The sequence below is a fragment of the Syngnathus leptorhynchus genome, chromosome 11 (genome assembly GCF_054491065.1).
Source record: "Syngnathus leptorhynchus isolate UIUO chromosome 11, UIUO_Slep, whole genome shotgun sequence".
Taxonomy (NCBI): domain Eukaryota; kingdom Metazoa; phylum Chordata; class Actinopteri; order Syngnathiformes; family Syngnathidae; genus Syngnathus; species Syngnathus leptorhynchus.
In genome coordinates, this window is record NC_141205.1 from 2,725,953 (window position 1) to 2,747,088 (window position 21,136).

Genomic DNA, 21,136 nt, shown 5'->3' on the forward strand with positions numbered 1-21,136 from the left:
AAGCGGTGCCTTGATAAACTCTTCTAATGACAGCATCAGCATCAATTCAAACCTATCCAATCGCTCATTAGTGCGCTAATTGCATTCGTTAACTGCTCGCCGCTAATGACTGAAATCCCGTTTTCCTCTCGCACCCACGCCGACTTTGTTTCTGTGTTTGTCGCTGTCAAACATTCTGGAGAGGCCCATTTTTATTTTTCTATTATATATTTATTTTTGGTCACATTTTGATTTGATTTGCGGATTAATCAAATGAATGAAAACGACAGTGAGGAATGTCTATTCCTGTCTAATTGAATTACGGTGGGTGGCGTGTGTGATTTTCTGTGTTTGTGTTTGGCACCTGCCATCTGTTTGCCTGAGAGCAGCTCTATTAATAAGCCATTCACATTGAGATGGGCCTCTGTTCTTCACCCCTCTCTCTCCATCTAAATTATCAGAAGCTGCCAAAAACCCAGAAAGCAAAGACAAAAGAAGGCCTTTTTCAAAATACACCTGAGCCAAAAAGAACAGAACTGCTGTCTAATTACCAAGGCGAACAATTAAGGCCGTGCATATGTATTGACGAGGCAACTCACAGGGGAGCATATGCTGGTGAATAGCCCGGGATAGAAACATAAAGCAAAGAGTGAATACATTTCAATGTTGTTATGGTTATGCAAAATTACGTAAGGATGAAAGTATGAGAAACGTAAAATAGGCTTTGCTTTGCCCCTTTAAAACGTCTCCACACTTTATTTTTTTTATTTTTGGTTGCTTCTTTTTAATCATTTATTGACACAAATTAAAGTTAAAAACAATTGATGTATCATGGAAAATCCACTTTCTTTTTTTTACTTTTATATTCATTTTATTGTGTATTTGGAGTCGCCAAGATTGTAGAAAAGTGTAATCTATCCCTCCAAGTGCTGCAGAGATACTTTTATGATCTGTTTGGGGGATAATTTTTACTCCGTTAAATTTCTTTGTTTTCTATTACATATTTTATCTATGACATAATATCCGTTGGGGCGGGACAACCAAACCAGGTAAATGGGTGTGGCCAAACGGGGCGGGACTACCAAAGCAGGTAAATGGGTGTGGCCAAACGGGGCGGGACTACCAAACCAGGTAAATGGGTGTGGCCGAACGGTTTCCGCCATCTTTATTACCCGGAGGGACTTCAATCCACACAACTCAAGGTGCTGTTTTATCCTTGGGGAACACAATAATTTGTTAAATTCATTCGTTAGCTTGTCGCTAGCGATAGCATTAGCTTACTTCGTAGCTTGACTGCACTGGTTGTTTGAAAGACGTTCATAGCATTGGCGTCAATATTTCTGTTGATTGTGGAGCTGTGCACTGTTTTCACTTCTTGTGGGTGTATTTTGAGTCGTTGTATCAGATTAATTTATGGAAGGTGCTGTATTATTCTTGGGGAACACAATGTATTAAATGCATTCGTTTGCGTCTCGCCAGCGCTACCATTAACTTACTTCGTAGCTTGACTGCAGTGCTTGTTTACAAGACCTGTTCAATTTATTTTGTTACGTGTTACCTCAAAACAAGTATAAAGCATCACTCCTCCCTCACGTGTGATGCTAAAACAAGGAATTCAGACAAATGGATTGCTGTTCCACTTTATTTAGACCACAACTGAATGAGTTAAACGGAACCCGGCGTTTATGCAATCATGACTGTCTTTTTTACCTCCATGTACAGTATATTTATACATATGTTGGTATTGTACTGCCCCCAAATGGTCAAGGCGGGCACACCAGAAGGGGCAGCCCTCTGTGTACTGAACTGAAGCAAAAACTGGACACCACTGTCTGCAGTTACACACTAATAACGGTAAAGCTTTGCTTCCTTGTCGGAAGTAAGAACAGCAAAATAGTGTTCTTGTCATCCCGGGAGCCAATAGTGACCTCTGCCCTTTTTCTTCCTCCACTTTCCATGTTGACAGCCTCCCCCCCCCCCCTTCTCCTAAAGCCCAACCAAGAACAAGGAATTCCAATCTGGTGTTTTGTGTTCAGTATTCCGATCACACTGCACCTCTCTCCTGCAGTAATACAAGTCTACTTTAAAATTCATAACTACATTTAGAAGGGGGTGGGGTGGGGTACTGGGGTGCCCTGATGGAATATTTCCAAGGAGCTTACTTGTGCAAAAATACAATTTACTTTGGCATATTTAACAAGCCGTTTCCATAAGACACACAGGAGTAGCAACAATCCTCAGGAATAGGCTCGTGGAGGGACAGGCAAAAATGGCAAGCTCCAGTCTTTTTGTCAGTGATTCTGTGAGGGAGATTGGGGGAGGGAAGGGTGACAGAAAGTTAGCCTCAGCTTTCATTTGATGCCTTTTTTCCCGTTTTTCCCCCTGTGCTTGATCCCATCCACACATTTGACACACTTTTTGGAGAAGGTGATGGTGAATGTGCACCTCGCTTACGTTCCACCTGCTCTTAAATGCTACCTCCATTGTTGTTCCTGGAAAGTTCCCCACAATCCTGCTTTGAAGGAAAAACTAATGCTAGTGTGTGTGTGTGTGTGTGTGTGTGTGTGTGTGTGTGTGTGTGTGTGTGTGTGTGTGTGTGTGTGTGTGTGTGCGTGCGTGCGTGCGTGCGTGCGTGCGTGCGTGCGTGCGTGCGTGCGTGCGTGCGTGCGTGCGTGCGTGCGTGCGTGCGTGCGTGTGTGTGTGTGTGTGTGTGTGTGCGTGCATGCATGGGTGGAAAAAATAGATAACATGCTCTTTGAATTGGAATATGAATTGCTCATCCCATGCTTTGGTATTAATCTCTCTGCCTTTTTATTCGCTCTAGTCCTTTTGTGTTAAAGAGAGAAAAGAAAGGAGGGGGGGGGGGGGAATATTGGATATTGTAGGATGTCCTGTTCGGAATTAGGTCAGCTCCAATCAAATCTTAAGCGTTAACCCCCCCACCCGCACCAACAATCCTCGCTGTACTTCCACTTGAAGAAAGAGTCATGTCTTTCTTTGTGCTTCCTCTCAATGGAATCACAGAGACCCCTAGTGACTCCCAACACACACTGACATGCGTCTCACGCGGCGCACGAGTGCCACCCGTCGGCCTTATGAGTAAAATACTGAAAATGAAATGGAAAAAATACAAATACTGGAATAGAAATACAATAAATAAAATAAAACATCCAGAATAAAAGAATGTAAACATAGTCCTTAAACCTTCTTTTCGAGTTACAAAATGATTTATATTCTGCTCATTTATTCATTTTTAAAAATCTATTAAATGCCTGCAATTCCCACACCGTTAATAGATTTCTAGTTTTTTTCCCCCCTGCACCTTGTTTCACATTCCTCTCCCATCCCAACATTGTCTCCACTGCTCCTAGTTCATCAAAATACCCCCCCACCCCCCACCCCCACACACACACACACACAATACACACACTCTCTCCCCAGCAGATCTGACAGGCTGATTGCCAATTTCACCAGAGTTCAGCAAAAGCCAATGTGAGAGCACCCCTGCCGTTGCCACGGTAACAATGCAACAAGAGAGTGAGCAGAAAGGAAGGGGGGGAGTAGATGTGATCAAATGTGATTGTTTTGATATATGCGCAGCTCGCATTATGCTGCTACACATGCACTCGTGCACACAGACACACACACAGTATCTGCTCCATGCTGATAACGCATCCTTGTTGCAGTAAAAGCATGTAAGAGGGAGAACAGTTGGCAAGCAGCAGGCCTAATTGCCTCCATCACACACCCCACTGACTTATGTGGCCTACCATCATCATCATCGCACGCATGTTTGCATGTCATAAACGCCCCCCTCCGTTGAATAAAGGCCGCACAACAGGCACTTCTGTTTGCTTGTTTACGATGATGAGATGAGCCATTAAAGCTTACCAGTATCGCATTAGTTGCCAGGTCCAAACAATGTATTCCATCAGTCAAAGGTCGCATTGTGAGATACATACAGGGTGACAAAATGGCATTAATGTCAAAATTGGAACACTTTGCATGGCAATTATTGTAAAGTAGCTCAAGTCATCTTTTGTCACTGAAATCAGTGCAACTACCACTAATCCGTTTCAGCACCCCCGCCAAATTAAAATTATGTTTGTTTTTACGTAGGTTCAAATAGGACCCAATAATATCGTGCATTAAAGTCATGATTAAATTGAATGCAAAGAAATACTATCCTGATGTGATGCTGCAAATCAATTCAGTAATGTTTCTGGTGTGCCTACCTTGACCACTAGTGGGCGGTGTAGGTGACTCAGGGAGTTGCTCTAATAACTCATTTTTCTTACAGAACATATCACTGGCATCAAGCGGAATCCTCATATTGCCAAAATCCCGACGCCCAAAATGGCAAGTGAAAAATAATTTCATTTTCAACACTTTCGAAAGTCAATAATTTGCAGAAATATTACCCACACGTGTGATATATGCGAATGCAAAAAAGGACACAGTAGAGCAATGTATGTTAAAAGTTACCAAAGTTTATTACATGTTTATGTACAAACAACCCTTAAAAGGCACACCTTTGCTTGTTTAAATAAGAATAGACATTTTATTTTGGAGAACATTGACACAGGAATACAAGTTTAATGCGACGTTTCATTGTTTGTGCGAGTACTTTGTGATGAAGGCCATTTGGGTGCTTTAGTGATTAAATAAATGATTAAATGTTAATTATAAGGCCATGAATGCAGAATAGAGACATAGCTTAAGCAGGTGTCACACACCAATTTTTAACATTTTAACAGATTTTTTTCTAATGCAAAAGACCCTCCAACTCAATGCATCCATTTTCTCCTTTTTTGTGACGAGAAAAAAAAAATACAATTATGTTCTTAGTACCAAGACGAACCTGTGGGGAGCAGTGTGGTGCCACAGTTTATCCAAAAAATACAGAGAAGAAGACATATTAAGTTCTTATTTAGTATTATCATAAAACCAGAAAGAAAAAGTCATAAAAGGGTGTTTTGTGAGAAGGCAACTTAAACATCAATAAGTTCAGCATTTAATGAATCCTTACATCCATTTTAGATCACGTAGTGATCAGTCTCCCATCAATCCGCTAAACCTGTCTTCCTTTAATTAAATAATGGTTTCTCCAACATCAACCATCAAGACATTCATGACGCACACATACAATACAAGGTGAAGTGACGCTTACCAAAACTACAAAAAATGGCTGCTGCATAATCAATGCGTGACTCATGAGCTGTGCATTTGTAAAAAACCTCAACGCCCAAATGTCCCCCAGTCTTCCACGAGAGACCAGGACGAGCCGGAAGAGAGGACAGGAGGTTTAGTCATCACTTGCTGCTCTCATAACGGTCTGGGTTGTTGCTTTTTGTCAATTCATCAAATATTCTTAATACAAACTTTACGGACGTCATCACGCCAGGAGGCCGAGTCGCTTGACCTTGGCAGACAGAAATGAGTGGATGATGAATACCAGCGTCTTGGGGCAAGAATTAAGGTCCAGTTGCTGAGGACAAAAGGGAGCACTTAGTTTTCAAAATCAAACTTTGTAATAGTCGCTACTGGTACTTTCTTAACTTGAGTAAAGAAACACCAATATAGGATGCGAGGAAATACTTGACTCACAATTTCGGCCTCAGGCCCTCCGAAGTCAAGGAACATCATGCGTACGCCGTCGTCCGACGACATCCTCAAACGCTCGAAGGGATGTTGCAGCAGGACGCTCTTACGCACACCCAGCTCTTCGGTGAATAGCGTGAAGCCCTCGTCGATGTGAACACCTAGGGTGCACTCCTTTCCGTTCCAGCTGCAGGCTACCATGGGAGGGGTACATTGTGTTATTGGATCGACAATTATTGCTGCGCTACCTCATATGACCACTAGAGGTCACCTTGGGACAATAAAAGTAAAATTTCATTATTGTACTGTGTATTAAATAAAACTTTATCCAGGACTATCTACTTCATAACCACTTAAAACCAAGGAAATTAGTGAGTTAACTTTTACTCTCAATCTTGGCCCTTTTATTATTCTTGGATATATAATGTAAACAACTCTTGACGTCATTATCTCGATGAATGATTCCTGACGCCAGATGGTTGTTGATGTCTCCCGAGTGGGCATGTGGGCTGTGTTAAAAGCAAACACGTTATGGATCATTTTGACTCAAAAGTAATCATGAAGGGAGTCATTATGTTTTCATGGTTCACTTCATTTTATGCTTGTATGATAGGTAATAATCTCATGATTGGTTGAACAATAGTTAGTAATATACATTTTATTTGTAAGCGCATTCAACGACATAGTTACCTGTCGTGACCTCCTTGATAAGCTCGGCGGCATTGTGACAGCCGTCGACCAGCAGGTGAGTCCACGCCGACAGCTCCTTAGGGGAGTCCACTCGGAACACGTGGGTCTCCACACCTTGCTTGGTGCCCGTACGTAGGCCAAATGAAAGCTCGGATTCTAGGAGGGGAGAGGTTTTCCCTGGGCCGGAGTGGACCAGCCTAAGGCAGACATGTCGAGAGGACATAACAGGGTTAAAAGTATAAAAAGGGTGGAACCATATGACTCACAAATTCTGGTGTCACCCTTGTTTTCCAAATGAAACATCTGCTGAGGCAGACATGGAAAGAGTGAGAGTGTGCCTACTTTAACACAAAACTGTATTCACCAAATGCCTGATGCTCATACACTTACTGTTGTTAACTATTATGTATATACTGTAAGTGCGCACTTTACGTATTTATATATTTATACCTGGTGGTGATGAGAGGGTGACTCTTAGTGGGGTTGCTGATGGCGTCTTTGCTTTCGGGCAAGGCGGGGTAAAGAAGCAGTTCCCGGTCGGTCAGCACAGCGAGGACGGGCCTCTCCGGTCCCTGCACCGCCTGCACACATCAAATATGTTGACAGCTTCTTAAGGGATCAGCAGGCACGGTGACGACAATCGCATCTGTCAAATAATCAACATGAATCATAAATGTCCACTTCCTGCATTCAAAGTTGAAATGTATTTCCCTTTTTTCCCCCCCTTTTTAAAATCAGAAAGGTATTTTACTCCCAAAGCGAAGGAATGAAAGATATGTTCTATGAAATAGGAACTAACAAACAAAATGTCCGCCCAACAAAACCTCGTTGGTAGCAGATAGATCCTTACCTGTTCAACAATCCATCCCAAGTGTTTGACTTCCATACCCGGCTGCAATCGCTTCATCTCCTCCTTGACATGTGGTAAAAGGTTGGCAGCACCGGCCTGGATGGCGTTGTACCAGGACTGGGCCATGGCTGGGTCTTTGGCCCGCAGAAACACAGAGTTCCTCCTGTTGGGCGAAATTACCTCGAAGTACCTGCCAGGAAGAGATGAAGGACCTTGACTCTAACCCCTCCGATCAAAGCTGACCACACAGAGTGAAGTGCCTGCGTACCTGTTTTCTGTGTCAGGAGGGCATTGTTTGCGGGATACCTGGCACATTTTCAAGGAGATGCTGCGGGGTTCCTTGGCCTCAGCGGACAACTGGTCCTTCTGAGGCGTCGGGGGAGGCGAGTCCCACGGGAGAGCTCCGCCAGGGGATCCCGAGCTCTTGAAGAAGGCTGACATCTCCTTGATGTACTTGACTGAAACACAATGAGCAACATAGCGGCTCTTTCAAAAACTGTAGTTCACATAACGCTTATCGTAAAATCACTATGATCGGTATGACGGGCAAAAAAAAAAAGGAATATGCCATCATGAGCTATTTTCCGATTCCAACCCTTAGTTTCCAGCTGTCACCAGCGGGATTGTTCAAAAAGGAAATTGCCCATCTAAGAACTTCTCAGCATTACTGACAGTGAAGACAAGTGGCCTCTGTGTATCCGTAATTACAGGCAAAATCGAGGCCATAACTACACTTGGTGGGCATTGGCCGTAGCTCTATAAATTCAATGTGTTATTTGCACAGATTTTCCCATGAGGTCTTGAGGCTGGCTTTCACCAAGAGTACTTATTTTGGAACCTTCTATTTATTCCATGTTTACCTCAATTGAAAATGTGTGATGTAGTTTATCCCAACATACCATTCTATTCTTTATTTTTACATACAGGATTCTTCACAAGAGTTATTTAAAGTTATTCTGAACCCGCGGCATCTTTGACTTCTTAACCATAACACCAACACATGTACAACACACGCAGAGTGAGCTCTGGCGCAGCAGGCCAAAGTCTGCGGTATGAGTTTGGCACAAAGTAAAAATAGCCCCGAGGACTAAATCGGAAGACTGAAGGTAGGGATCTGGTTTCACTCAAGAAGTGTGAAGAAGTGCTCTCGTCTTGCTGAGGATAAAGAGTCATATAGCTCTAAGCGAAAGAACCTCGGGATGGGACAACGAGTGCGAGCGAGGGGGGCTTCCACCGTTCCCAAAATAGATGACATTCCTGCCGCTCAGTCAACCAAGCAGCTATTTTGTTTAAAAAAAAAAGAAAAAAAAAGAAAATTGAGTTGCAGGGCAAAAGTCGACAACAGATTCATTTGGCTTTGAAATGAAGGAGTAGCTCGAGTGTCTTGGCTGATCACTGCTTTAGAAAAGTCAATTCATTCACAGAAGAAATGTCTTCATACTACAGACAAGTAAGGCTAGGCAAGTTGTGTTATCATGTGCAAGGTCCAACTTTATGTGTTGTCTTTGGCATGAAAGGACAACAGTTCGAATTGCGTCGCTGCCCCCAACCAGTCAGAGTGAACGTTAATACCTGGCACTCCCGGAAATGAATTGAAAACAACTGGTTTGAATATTATACGAAGTCGGACGGTTCGAATTCAACCAAAATGTTCTTGGAAGAAATGTGTCATGTAAAACCTCATTTTGAATTGAACAACTGTAGTGACGGCAATGATCTCTGGAGATGTGAAAGTTATTTTAATAAAAACGTATTGAAGTTACTTTTTTGCCATGATTTCTTGTCTCAACTACACAGTGCAAGGCCCTCCGAGTTAGTAAGTGGCAGAAGACTAACAGGTACCTGCCACATTTCTCAAGTAGCTATCAACTTGTGTACTTAGTGTCTCAGAAATGACCTTCTGTCAATATGCCCCGGTACTAAACGATGGATGTTTGCTGTGTTCGGCAGCCAACATCGTCCACGATAACCACTCGGATTTAATGTATGAGGTTAAACACGGGTTTAAGTGATTTTTGATTTACACAAAGAGGCAGTTCGGGTGGATTTACATTCCTCTAGTAGGTGATGGCGCCATTAAGCCAGACATCAAGACGACTACCTTGATTGGTGATGTTTGTCAAAATGTAACAAGGTTCACTTATCCAACTACAGCAAAATCGAGTTAGTTGGAAAGAAGTAGCAACAAGGAGGCAAGGTCGGTCGTGCGTTTTGTGACGTTTCGTTGTACGGAAAATTTGATACAGCTCTATTTTCACAAAGACAGTGATGGATTCCACAAAAAGCTAGCTAAAAGAATTGTGGATGGAAAAAAAAAGGGTTTGCGGATAGAGGATTATGGAGGAGTAAAGGAATGAAAATGGGAAAAGTGAGCCAGAAAAAGGAGAGGAAATTGAAAGTAAGAGAATAATAAAAAAAAAAAACATGTAGTACTTCTAGTAAAGCTTAGCCAGAAATGTTGCCATGAATTCCATGGGCGGCACATTCAATACAGAAGCTAAAATTAGCTGAGATGGCACTGTTATTACTTCAGCTTATCTGGCAGCCAGTGAGACCACTTTTTCATACAGCTTTTGTGTGTGTGTGTGTGTGTGTGTGTGTGTGTGTGTGTGTGTGTGTGTGTGTGTGTGTGTGTGTGTGTGTGTGTGTGTGTGTGTGTGTGTGTGTGTGTGTGTGTGTGCGACTTGCTTCTTCCACAGAATCCCCCTCTAAGCTTTCCTTGACAAATCCTGACCAGACATTTTCAGCCAACTCACTTTAAACATTTTTTTTTCCCCCCCATAAAGCTTTTATGTCTCTCAACTGCCAGGAGAGTTTCCAAATAGCCAAAGAACCACTTCCAAAATGCTAGCCGCAATGGAAAAGTACCACTAAATGATTTGCTTTTGAATTATAATTATAGACACATTCGATCAATACCCCCACCAAAACTGTCAATCACAGCTGACAACATGACAGAATAAATACCGCCTGCTACTTTAACTTGATAAATGTCATCAGTGCATGAAAGAATGTGTGATCACAAAGTTTGGTTCCGCCTTTGTGTCAGGGCAGCAAAATGAAAATAAAAACAAGAGCACACAAGGAGCACATTAAAAAAGAATCTAAAATAAATGTCAGACTAGGACCTCCTAGTTGAGCACATATGTCAACAGTTGAGTTGAATTTCTGACACAAATAAAAGTTAGACTTTCAATTCAAGTTATTCCACCTAGGTCTGTGGGAGGCAGTCTTTCACCCGTAAAGTGGCTGGCAATTAAAAAAGAGGAAACCATGTCTACCCTTGTAAATGGCTAAAATTTGCAGGATAAATTATGAAATAAAAATCTGACTAAAATATTCAAATCTATTGTTACATAAATGCAATATCACACAAGTGAAAGGCTAAAATAAAAAAAAATTCCAGCCCATAAAATATGCAGTTTTGTCCCCAAATGCATTTGAAGTAATACAATTTCCATAAATGTTCAGACGATATGGACAAGCTAAAAGAGCTTTTCATATTTTTGAACGAACAAGCACAAAGCAGAAGAATCGTAGAGTGTTTTTTCAAAAAGAATACTTCAGAGTTATACAAAAAGAATACTTTAGAGTTATTCTTTTATCTTTACTCAACAAGAACTGTGCTATATCTGGGCAGCATTTTTTTTGCTTGTCTCACTTGGTTCTTCTCTGATTAAATCAAACGGGAACAACTATGCCCCCTGACCCAAAACATACTCAGCAGTTTAATAAGTAATTATTAAGCAAGTCAGCAGTGAGACATTAATGTCAAAAATTAATATCCAATTATTTCCATTTATTATTTGAAATGCAAAAAAAAAACCAAAGGTTGACAAGCATCTGGCAATCAAGCGTTTGTCATTGAAAGGTTTAAATGGTATTGTAAGAAAATTTTCGAAAAGTTCAGCCATTCCTCCTGCTCTACTGGTAACCGTGGGAACGGCTGGAATGTCATTGCTCAGCCAGCGACCTCAGAAGCATGCGGTTGTCTCTGGAAAGCATGCCAGGAAAACAATGTCCCAATGTTACAGCAGCAACGAGACAAAAAAAAGAAACGATATCTCGGGCCAAAACGACGCAGTAGATCACAAGCGTTTGCCTTAGCCTATTCTGTTTACTCGGTTCAATTGAGGTAAAACAAGCTATTAGTGGCTGCAATAAAGAAAAAGTGGAGTTCTTACAACAAAGCGCAAATATTTCAAAGATGCAGCACGTGCACGCCATGATTCCAACGTAAGGCTTGCGTGGAGATTCTTGGACCGCTTCCCAAAATGTGATTTCTAAAGATAGTTTGCTTATCTTACTTACAAAGGCAGGAAATTAATGCTCTGATTGGACGATGCTACAATCCGACTTTCAAACTATTTGATGCCAAATCTCATTTCTTGAAGCCTGGAAAAAGACAAACAAAGAATAGTTGTAGAAGAAGATAGGCGATTACTTTTCTGCTAACTACATTGAAGTGATAATGTACATCTCCTACACTACAAGATCTTTGAATCTTGGGAGGGAAGCTCTGTTTGGGTTCTTAACAGAAGGTATTAAAAGTCTTTTCCAAGTTATGAGCGTGTGCAGTACATGATGCTGCTAGCTTAATGCTAACACATGTGCAACACCGTACCTGGGCTAAGAAATAGTATCTGTGTGGCTGTGTTGTAATATTTACCCAATGGATATTCAAAGACAAACTGTGCAGCAAAGAAAGCATTTGGGCTTTATTGAACTGGCTTGTGCAACATCCAAGAGCAGTAATGCCTCCACACTGTGAGCAAACATACACAGTTAATAAATAACGCGCTGCCAGTGTGTTCGCCCGCTTAAGGTGTGCTCCATTCAGGTATTGTCAGTCATCTCTCGAAGGCTTCTCCTCTCCTGAATGATTTAGATAAGTTCATTATTTCCACAGCCCATCTCATTAAGATCACGGCGAAGGTAGATGGAGAATCCGACTCGTAAACTCATTCACATTCTGCCAAAGCGTCGATGTGATTACTTTGCACGCGGCGTCAGGAGAGTTCATTATACTAATTCCACAAAGTGAAAGTGAAGCAAACTTGAACAGGGCCTGGCCTGAAGACGAGAGGCGAGTGTAAAGGAGGTCATGCTGCTGACTTCTCCAATATTCTGGAGAGTCGAGATGAAGTCCACACACGCACACAAACACAGTATGTCCTCCTGTATCAAGCAGTGAGATTGTTCAGTCGAGTCCACCGTGACAAAGGCCTGGCCGCTAATTTATCGGGGGCCCTGGAAAAGCCAGCGGGGTTCACAAGGGCTCCCGCTAAGCAAACGTCACGCTACACGCGAAGATGGCCCTGCGGGCAAGAGTTGCGATTTGATCAAGCTTTGTTATTTTGCGAGATAATCCATCCCCTTGCTGTGCGTAAGCGCAATTTGCTCACGGGCCAGCAGAGCCAAAAGAAGAACCGAGCTTTGTGTCCAGAGGGTCAGAGCTTTCGCAGCAGGGATAAAACCACACGTAGACTTGGCCCAGAACTGGAGTTGGATTTTTAATACAAGGAAACCACAGTGAAATCTCTAGTTGACCTACAATTGTTCATTTTTATCACATTTTTAATTGGTATAAAAAGGACGTTATGATAAAAAAAATGATTTGGGCGTTTTTAAATCAATAAGATGTGCATGTGAGGTGCAAGTGTTATTTTTGTCACCATCCTTACATTTTACTATAATATTTACTACAGCGTGTTTGAATTTTAATAGGTGGGGCCTGGTCTGGTGAGTGATATGGCTGACTCAGTGTTGCTCAGGTTAGCAGCTGGCTGTTAATTAGTTAACAATTTCTAACTAAAATGTTTCAATGTCTGGATGTCAACTGTGAATTTATTTTGTGAATATCTGTCCGAAAAAAAAAAGATTGAAAGTGCACCAGTAGCTGATCATGCCAACTTTGTCATTTTGTGACAAGGCACATAGTCGTAATTTCAACTTTGGAAGTTTAACTGCCATTCACGTCACATGACATTCGTCAAATTAATAAGCCATTTTCAACGGCACATAAAAATATAACCCCAGGAATCAAAGTGAAATGTGTTCATTTTGAAGAGTGACTCGGTAGCCTGCTGGTCACTTTTCTTAATTAAAGAAATCCTCAGCAAAAATGAAGCCATGCATCCTGAGGGATTCTATCTGGCTATTAAACAAAAAAATGTGCTTTCTGAGTCAGACTAAAATTCATTCAGTCCAATCCAGAAGCAGAATGGCTAAATGCCAAACGACGTCATAGCTACACTTTTGATCTATAAGCCGACGTGATGTCTCAAAGTTTAACCACAAGCTGTTCATATTAATAACCTTGAGGGCAATCAATGGTGTTACTGATCCACAAGCTTATGTGCATGTTCATATTTCTAACATGGCGTTACCCTGGAGACATCCACCTGAGGAGTCTACACGCATATAGAAGTTGTAAATTCAAGAAAATCTCACTTGCCGTCCGGCTAATTGGCAACCTGGCCCAAAAATTATGAATCAGCCTGACATCAGCGTACAGAAGATCACATTTAGACAAACTGTACTCTAGTTTCTTGGAATGGATAATATTCTTAATTATATAATGAAGCTGGAATTTGACCAACAAAAAAAAATACGGCGGCGCTCGATGCATTGCCAGTTACTCGTTGGCTGACAACAGAACGGCAAGAGCGTAAGGTGAAACAGACCAACTTGTAATAAACAGCCAAGAAAGAAAAACTGTAATTTCACTGGACAATAATTGTCAGACTATTTTCAGTCGTTCCAGAATAGCTATATTGCAGGCAGTCAAAAGATCGGATGCGGGTGTGTGGCAAAGAAACAGACAGCGAGAGATTAGATTTGGCGTTAGTGCCTGTTGAGAGTGCTGACAAAGCGTCACAGGCACAGATGAACGTCCTCAAAATCTAATCGCACCCCAGGCATTGGCTAAACACATCAAAGCTTGCGCACATGGAATTTTCACACGCTTGTAAACTGGTATTTATGCGCTTAATGACCACAGTCGGTGCGGTTTTGTTTGCGTCCATCTGTTTCGTGATATGACACCGTCAGCATAGTCAAATCCAGCAGAACATGGCTCAAGGCCAAGGACTTGGGATGCAACAAAGGCGCCATTTGTCTTCTCGTGCAGTCTTCCCCCGAAAGTGACCAAACAATTGGGTTGTTTTCTCTCACACAAAGCCTCTGCCACTGATTGAATTTGCTCAATTAGCCAAAGACAAGAGCCAAAGAACACACCAGCGCCAATATGCACAAAAAGACGATCCAGTTTTTAGAGGACTGCCTGAATAGCCACAAATGACCACGAGCGGGAGGGACGTCAGTTCCCTTTAGTGCCGTGTGAAAGAATTTTCGCACAATGGCATTCAACTCCTAAAAATCAATTTAATCTTTTCCAGAATGTTTTGGTTGAACACCAAACTGTATGACTTTCTGAGTCAGAACTTTTTTTTTTCCCCCTTCCCTTGGCTTTAAAACGATTTTCCCAAAAGCATTCGACGATAGATGATGTCATTGAGGCATTGAAGATTCCACCGCGAGCAGCGGCGGCGTAATTGCTATTGCACAGACTGGACGGCCCGATGCGGCTGACATAACATCTAAAACACGTTCCCAGCCAGCCAGTAAAAGTTACTACAACAATGGAAGAACTTCCACTGCTGTGCTTCTATAACTAAGTCCGCTTAATCCATATGTGTGTGTGTGTGTGTGGGTGTGTGTGAGGATCAGTGATGAAAAGAACATGGGAGAGAGAACCAGCTGTGTCCAGAAATGTCCTGGCAGAGAGAAGCAACAAAGCAAACTCCGCACAAGTAACTTGGGGGTAAGCTAAAGTCCACAGCCACCATTGCGTGAAGATGTTTGATATAACAATGCATTTTGGTGCAGCTGCTGTGTTTGAAAATACAAACCGCTAGACAACGGAAACTAATTTGGCAGGAAGGTGAAACACGCACTGTGGGGAAGTGAAACCAACAATAAGGTCACGGTCTGACACTATTGTTCCATTTCATCGTTGTGACTCTGGAGCAAAGTTTTCAAAAGTTAAGTCAGACTGATTTCAAGGTTTACAATTCAACCTGTTTCAACATTTAAAGTACAATATAATCAAGCCAGAGTCATTTATTATTCTTATAAACAAAAAGATTTCTCACGCGCACACACGCAAAATTGTAAATATAACTGGGAGGAAATGAAGGCAGCTGGAGATTTATGGTTTCATCTGGTCTTTTATATTTATCTGACCCTCTCAGGTGTTTACTGTTCCTCTCACATACACACACACGCACACGCTCGCGCAGACACATTGATTATTCCATCACATCTTGATGTGAAGTCAGACAGGAAGAGAGGGCAACTCAGAGGGCAAGAGGGCACCTGACAGCATGGAACAGTTGCGGGTTTGATTTTCTTTCAGAAAGTCCAATTGACAACACACACACTTTCCTATTCATGGTGAGACATTTGGGGAGGATTTTACATTTGAACTCTGTATTCATATAAAGCTAGTGGTTTGAGTAAAAAAAAAAGATAAATCTCATAAACAACTAGAGAAATCACAGAATTATTATGTTTGAGAGCCTGAAATCAGAAGATTTCAACAAGTGGAGCGCTGGACTTGATAATTGAGTTGTTGTCAATTAATCGATTTATTTTGACACCTCTAGGGATAACATTTTTACCGGTCATACAAATGTAGGAAAATAGTTAAGTATGTGGATTTTTATGTAAAATCAAAACAAATTAAAACTAAGCAATGATCAATAGGCCCTTGAACCCACTTTTTATAGATCTATTATTATTAGAGGTCTGACACCATCCTCCACCCACATAGAGTAGGATAGTCAAAAAAATATAGAGATTTTTTTTTTGAGTGGCATGGAAGAGATGGAATGGCATTTCCGATTCAATCTTACTCTTGCACACATAAATAAATCTTCTCTTACCAGACCGAGTATCACATGTAAATCAAGCGAAAAGAAGTTTGCACTGTTAAAAAATACCGTCGAGCGCACCAGTGCACACTTTCTGAGTGTCCTGGTCTCTTTGGGTTCATTGCTGCTCTATTGAAGGGGGGGGGGCTAAAAGGATTCCTGACGTGATGGATCACAGAGCGGCACCGCTTGTCTGCTATTAACGCTTTTCTGCTTGAGTGTGGACAAGTAAAGCAGAAGTGCTGAGCTCTCCTGTCCGCAGCCTTGCTTCTCTGGCTCAAGTCAACAAAATTTGCCTGATGGCAAATCAAATGTTACCACAGTCAAAACGGCAAGAATTTGCAACCTCAATGAAGTTACAAGATGAACTAGAAATAGTTGCTTTGTTTGAAGAGAAAAAAGTCATCTACAATCGGACATAAAAGTTCTAGAAAAAGTTTGGAGAATGACGGAGAATTCATAAATAGTTGAGTCCCTTCTTTGTTTGATCTTCTACTTAAAATTCTGCAAAGTGTGTCACTTTTCAATTCCATTTCAAACCTCACTCCATGAGTTCTGGCAGCAAAAAGGATGGAAAAAAAAAACCCCCAAAACAAACAAATAAAAAACCCTGCTGATTCTCACTAAACATTCTTTGGGGCCTAGCGGGTGTTTTGTTGAAGTGGAGCGCCGTACTTGATATCAGAAATGTCATCTCTGCATTGATATTCTGTATCGTTCTTTGGGTCTGGTTTCACAGACGCTCATTATTTAAATCCATCAAGTGTGATCGAAGTATGATTTAACATAAATTATCCCACATGATCCTTAACTAGAATTATGGAAAATCTATTCAATCAAGGTCAGAAAAAGAACTTTGGTTTTCTTGTTGTACGTCTGAAGTGCTTGCGTAAATTTTGTGAGTGTGGAAACGTCTCACCTTCAAGGATGACTTCTTTGCCAGTTTTCTTCAGGGCCTGCACGGCCTCGTCGTGCGTGGCCTCCCGTAAGTCGCAGCCGTTGACAGACAATATGGCGTCGCCCACATAAAGCGCCTCTGTTTGGTCGGCGGCCAAGCCCTTAAAAATCTTGGAGATGAGAATGGGCATCTTGTTCTCCTTCCCACCTGCACGATATGAATCTCGTCATTTGCTTTGCAAGAGTCTGACGGGAGGAAAAGTTCCGTTTTTTTTTAACTCTTACAACACAATGTAAACGATAGATAACGGACATTCCCAGTCGGAAGATATAACTGACATATTATGCAAACATGGTGGTCAATAATGTCAGCTGGCAGTTGAACTCTTGATCTCGCAGCCAGCCCGTGATTATCTATTATAAAAGACAATATGACATTCAATTAATTTTAAATACGTCTCGCGCAGGTTTGCTCCACGCGGGACTTAGGAGTCAACGACCTGGCTCCTCCCGTGCAAGCCAAGCACATTCCCAATCGAGTTTTGGACAGAATGGCTTTCCTGGCTTTTGACCTCCCTGGCATCAGACTTGCTGCATGTAAGTATTAGAAATGAGGTAATGCCCAGAGGAGCAGAGTCAGTCAATACTTGCTGCTTATTTATATATATTTCTAAAAATAACAACATCAATGCTAATGCAGTTGTGTCATTGGGAGGGTTCAGAAATGAAAATACTGCCTTTTGTCTTATACGATTAAATCTATAAAGGAATGCTACAGTGAGTGTCCAATTATTATTTCTACCCATAACTGGCAGCCTAACACTTAATCCTCGCATATTCCTTCATCATCCCGCCGTGTCTTCATATGTCACGAACACGGCTGCACCTCCAAGCTGCGGAGGGTTGTAGTGACGCAAATGGTGACACAGGTGTATTAGTAGTAGCAAGGGTTTTTTTTTCATTTCATAAGTTTCATGCCCTTCAATTTGTTTGAATTTGGAATAATGAAAAATAGAACTGGATAGTCTCAGGTTGTGGGTATCAAACTCGAGGCTCGGGGGCCAGATACGGCCCACCACGTCATTTTATGTGGCCCGCGAAGACACATTTTGCATCAACTTTGTTATTGTAATTATATGTCATTATTTTGGGGATTAGTGGCTTTAATGTTACTTGGGGTGACTTTTTTGACAGTCTTTTAATATCAGAAATTGTAATGTCTGATGTTGATTTTCATATTGATGCAAAATCTTGGTTTCTCTAAGAGAAACAGCAGCTTCCATCATTAAGTCTTGCGTTATATAAAAGAGAAAGGACTAGCTGAAGAAAAAAAAAAAAAAGGCTAAACCCAGGCCCACGGCAACAAGGCTTCAATCTGACCGGACACTGTCTGGAGACCTGGAACTTTGCTCTCTGCTTAAATTAGACAGACCAGAGTGAAGGTTGACTGCCTCCACGCTTTTCTAAAAGCCAGGGTGGGCTCCCTAAAATTAACACAGGCGGTTGACTCCCTGATACATAGCTTTCGTCTCTGACCAATGACAAATGACGGCTTGGCTGCTCCTTTCAGCTGTTCACTGTCGCTAGTCCAACATCTCGCCACTTATCCTTTTCTCTTTTGCTTTGTGTTGCCTCTCACCCATCTTCATCTTTGGTTACCATCCAAGCCACATTGTAACAACAACATCAAGCCAGCAGGGTGCCAGCAATTATTTTGTTTTAATAATAAGACCTGTGGCTCTACAAGTCACCTACGGACAGAAGAGTTTTTGCCATTAGAGGCGCCATTGTTGTCAGGGTGCTAAAACGACCACGTTCGCATCAGCAATAATGAGGAGCAACAATGTCTTGTCATCATGTGCATACTGCAGACTAAAAAAAGATACAAGAACCTTTTGCTCTGTCTAGAAAAGCTGACGCCGGTGCCTTTTTTCTGCATCGCACGGGCAACTCAACCTGGCAGTTTTCCTGCATTCTGAGCTAGCATCCCTAGAAACTACCATGACAAAGGCACCTGAAATAAGAAAGCCAAGTCAAACGTCAAACGTCCGTTGTTGACATCATGCATATAATTATCTGATTGATTGAAAGGCATAAAATATAGCACCACACATCTATTTTTCTTGTTCCAGAACACAGTGTGAAAGCAAAACCAGTTGTGTGCCTTTGTTAGGTTCTGTCATCTGTCACAAATGTGAAAGAAGAAGCTACAGCCCTCCCGCTTGGCATTCTTGCTTAAAGGGTGGAAAGTTCCATGAAATTCTCAATCAATGTCCATGAGAGGTTAAATGGGGATTTTTTTTTTTTTTTTTCCAAACTGGAAACTTTTAATGGAGACTATGGGAATCAATTGGCAATTTAATGGAGGGTAAAAGTATGACATTCAAGCTTTAATAAAAACATTCAACAAACAAATACAGTCGAAACTACTTTTAAACCTTGTTTGCATTTCTAAAATCCAACCACAGCATGATCTCTATCCATGTTATTTACAAAACTTTAACTGCCCAACAACCGAGATGCCATCTGAGGTCTTGTAAACAGGATTGCAAAAGACTTTCCAACAGCCGCCACACATCACTTATGTAAGCCTGATTTTAGATGTGGGAACAATGCAAGATTGTCTCCTTGGGCCAATTTTATAGTCATATTTCATATATTTCATATATTTCATTCAAATCCTGTAGATATTTGATAAAGATAATCTGTACAGATTGGTGGCTACTGTTTTGACCTGTCTATACAGATTAAGCCAAAAAGTAGTTCATGCAGAAATGAATGAATAAACATAACATCAAATCTTCAAATCTCTTCTCTTACTATAGTCAAACAAAAACAAATAGGAGAAATAATGTATAACTATATTGTTAACATGTTAAGCAAATCAAATGAATGGCTTAATGTATAAAATAATTTACTGTACAGAGTTTGTTTTCAATTCATAGCTTTTTTTCTTCAGCCAAATAGCATACACCAGTGTCTGCAAAAAAAAAAAATCATGCACTTAATGCCATCGTGCCGAATATATATGTTTTAAAATTAAAATACACAATTTACCTTATGAGGTTTTTTTTTCTTAAACACCCTAGAGTCTACGCGGCACACTTTTTTTTTTTTTTTTTTTTTCTTACAAACGTTTCCTAATGACACTCACCGGACTCCCCGCTGAGGTAAAGAAAGCATGACGGCTGTCAACTTTTGGACCACACAACAAGTTCGTTGAGACATTCTATAATTGATCTGCTTCCATTCGAAACACCAGCGACATTGCATTTAAAAGTTACCAATCAAGTTTTTTTGCACGCTCAGTGAGGAAAAAGTTGAAACTCAGCTCGCGGTGTTTTGAATGGCGCTGCGACTCCACATTTGAGCCCCATTAGGAAAAAGTTGATCTCACCTTTAATACTAATCCCGAGTCCTCCGACGTCTTGCTTGGTAACTCGCACCGTGCGCTTCACATTGGTGATGGTCTCCGGGACGGGACATGAGCTGAGATTAGGGGGGTCTCCGTTGATCGCCCCTGCAGGATTCGGATTGGGTTTGGCCGTCTCGTCGGCACCCTCGCCGGGGTTGACCGTCAGCGTGTCCTCGGTGAGCGTGGCCAGCACCCGGATCCAGCGATCCACGGTCACCCGGAGCTCCAGCAGTCCGGTTTTCTGCGCCTTCATCGCGGCCGCCATGTTCTTCGCATTCCTGGAATAACTCTAGACGGGGCTGGCGGTCCTGTGGAGCGATATGGAGGGCTGGGGTAGGGGGCACACACACACACACACACACACACACACACACACACACACACACACACACACACACACACACACACACACACACACACACACATTTACGCGCGCACGCACGCACGCACGCATGCATGCTCACACAGCTCCCTCATGCACAGTTGCACGCCCTCGCAGTATGTTGTCCTCCAAAGAGGCTTATCCACGGAGTAGTAAGAATTAAAGCTAATTGAGAGTGACACCATTGCACACTTACTGTAACACAAGCCAGTTCAAATGAAGTGCTTCTTGCTCGCTCACATAGCGCGTAAACACAAAGTGCAATTCCCTCAGAAGTGCTCCAAAGAGCTGCCCGCAGCCCAAATGCCAATGAAGAAAGTTAGTGGAAACACAATTTAATCAGCACTAAGATACACACATAGTATTGTTTCACTGTGATGTTTTCA

The 21,136-nt window shown here is 41.8% G+C and overlaps 2 protein-coding genes across 2 annotated transcripts in view; one reads left to right on the top strand and one right to left on the bottom strand.

Moving 5' to 3' along the window:
* Positions 1-4,440: 4,440 nt before the first annotated feature.
* Positions 4,441-21,001, bottom strand: snta1 (syntrophin, alpha 1). The gene is made up of 8 exons (XM_085924039.1): positions 20,351-21,001; positions 16,976-17,161; positions 7,389-7,578; positions 7,121-7,310; positions 6,721-6,851; positions 6,271-6,467; positions 5,587-5,774; positions 4,441-5,467 (listed from the first exon to the last, which is right to left on the bottom strand). Exons 1-8 carry the CDS (start codon positions 20,631-20,633, stop codon positions 5,375-5,377), a joined length of 1,458 nt encoding a protein of 485 aa, XP_085780165.1. The 5' UTR covers positions 20,634-21,001; the 3' UTR covers positions 4,441-5,374.
* The window catches only part of cbfa2t2 (CBFA2/RUNX1 partner transcriptional co-repressor 2), a 40,720-nt gene continuing 40,158 nt past the window's right edge, over positions 20,575-21,136 (top strand). Inside the window, exon 1 of the mRNA XM_085924038.1 lies at positions 20,575-20,701. The gene's annotated coding sequence lies outside the window, so the exon portion shown is untranslated. The remainder of the gene's footprint in view (positions 20,702-21,136) is intronic.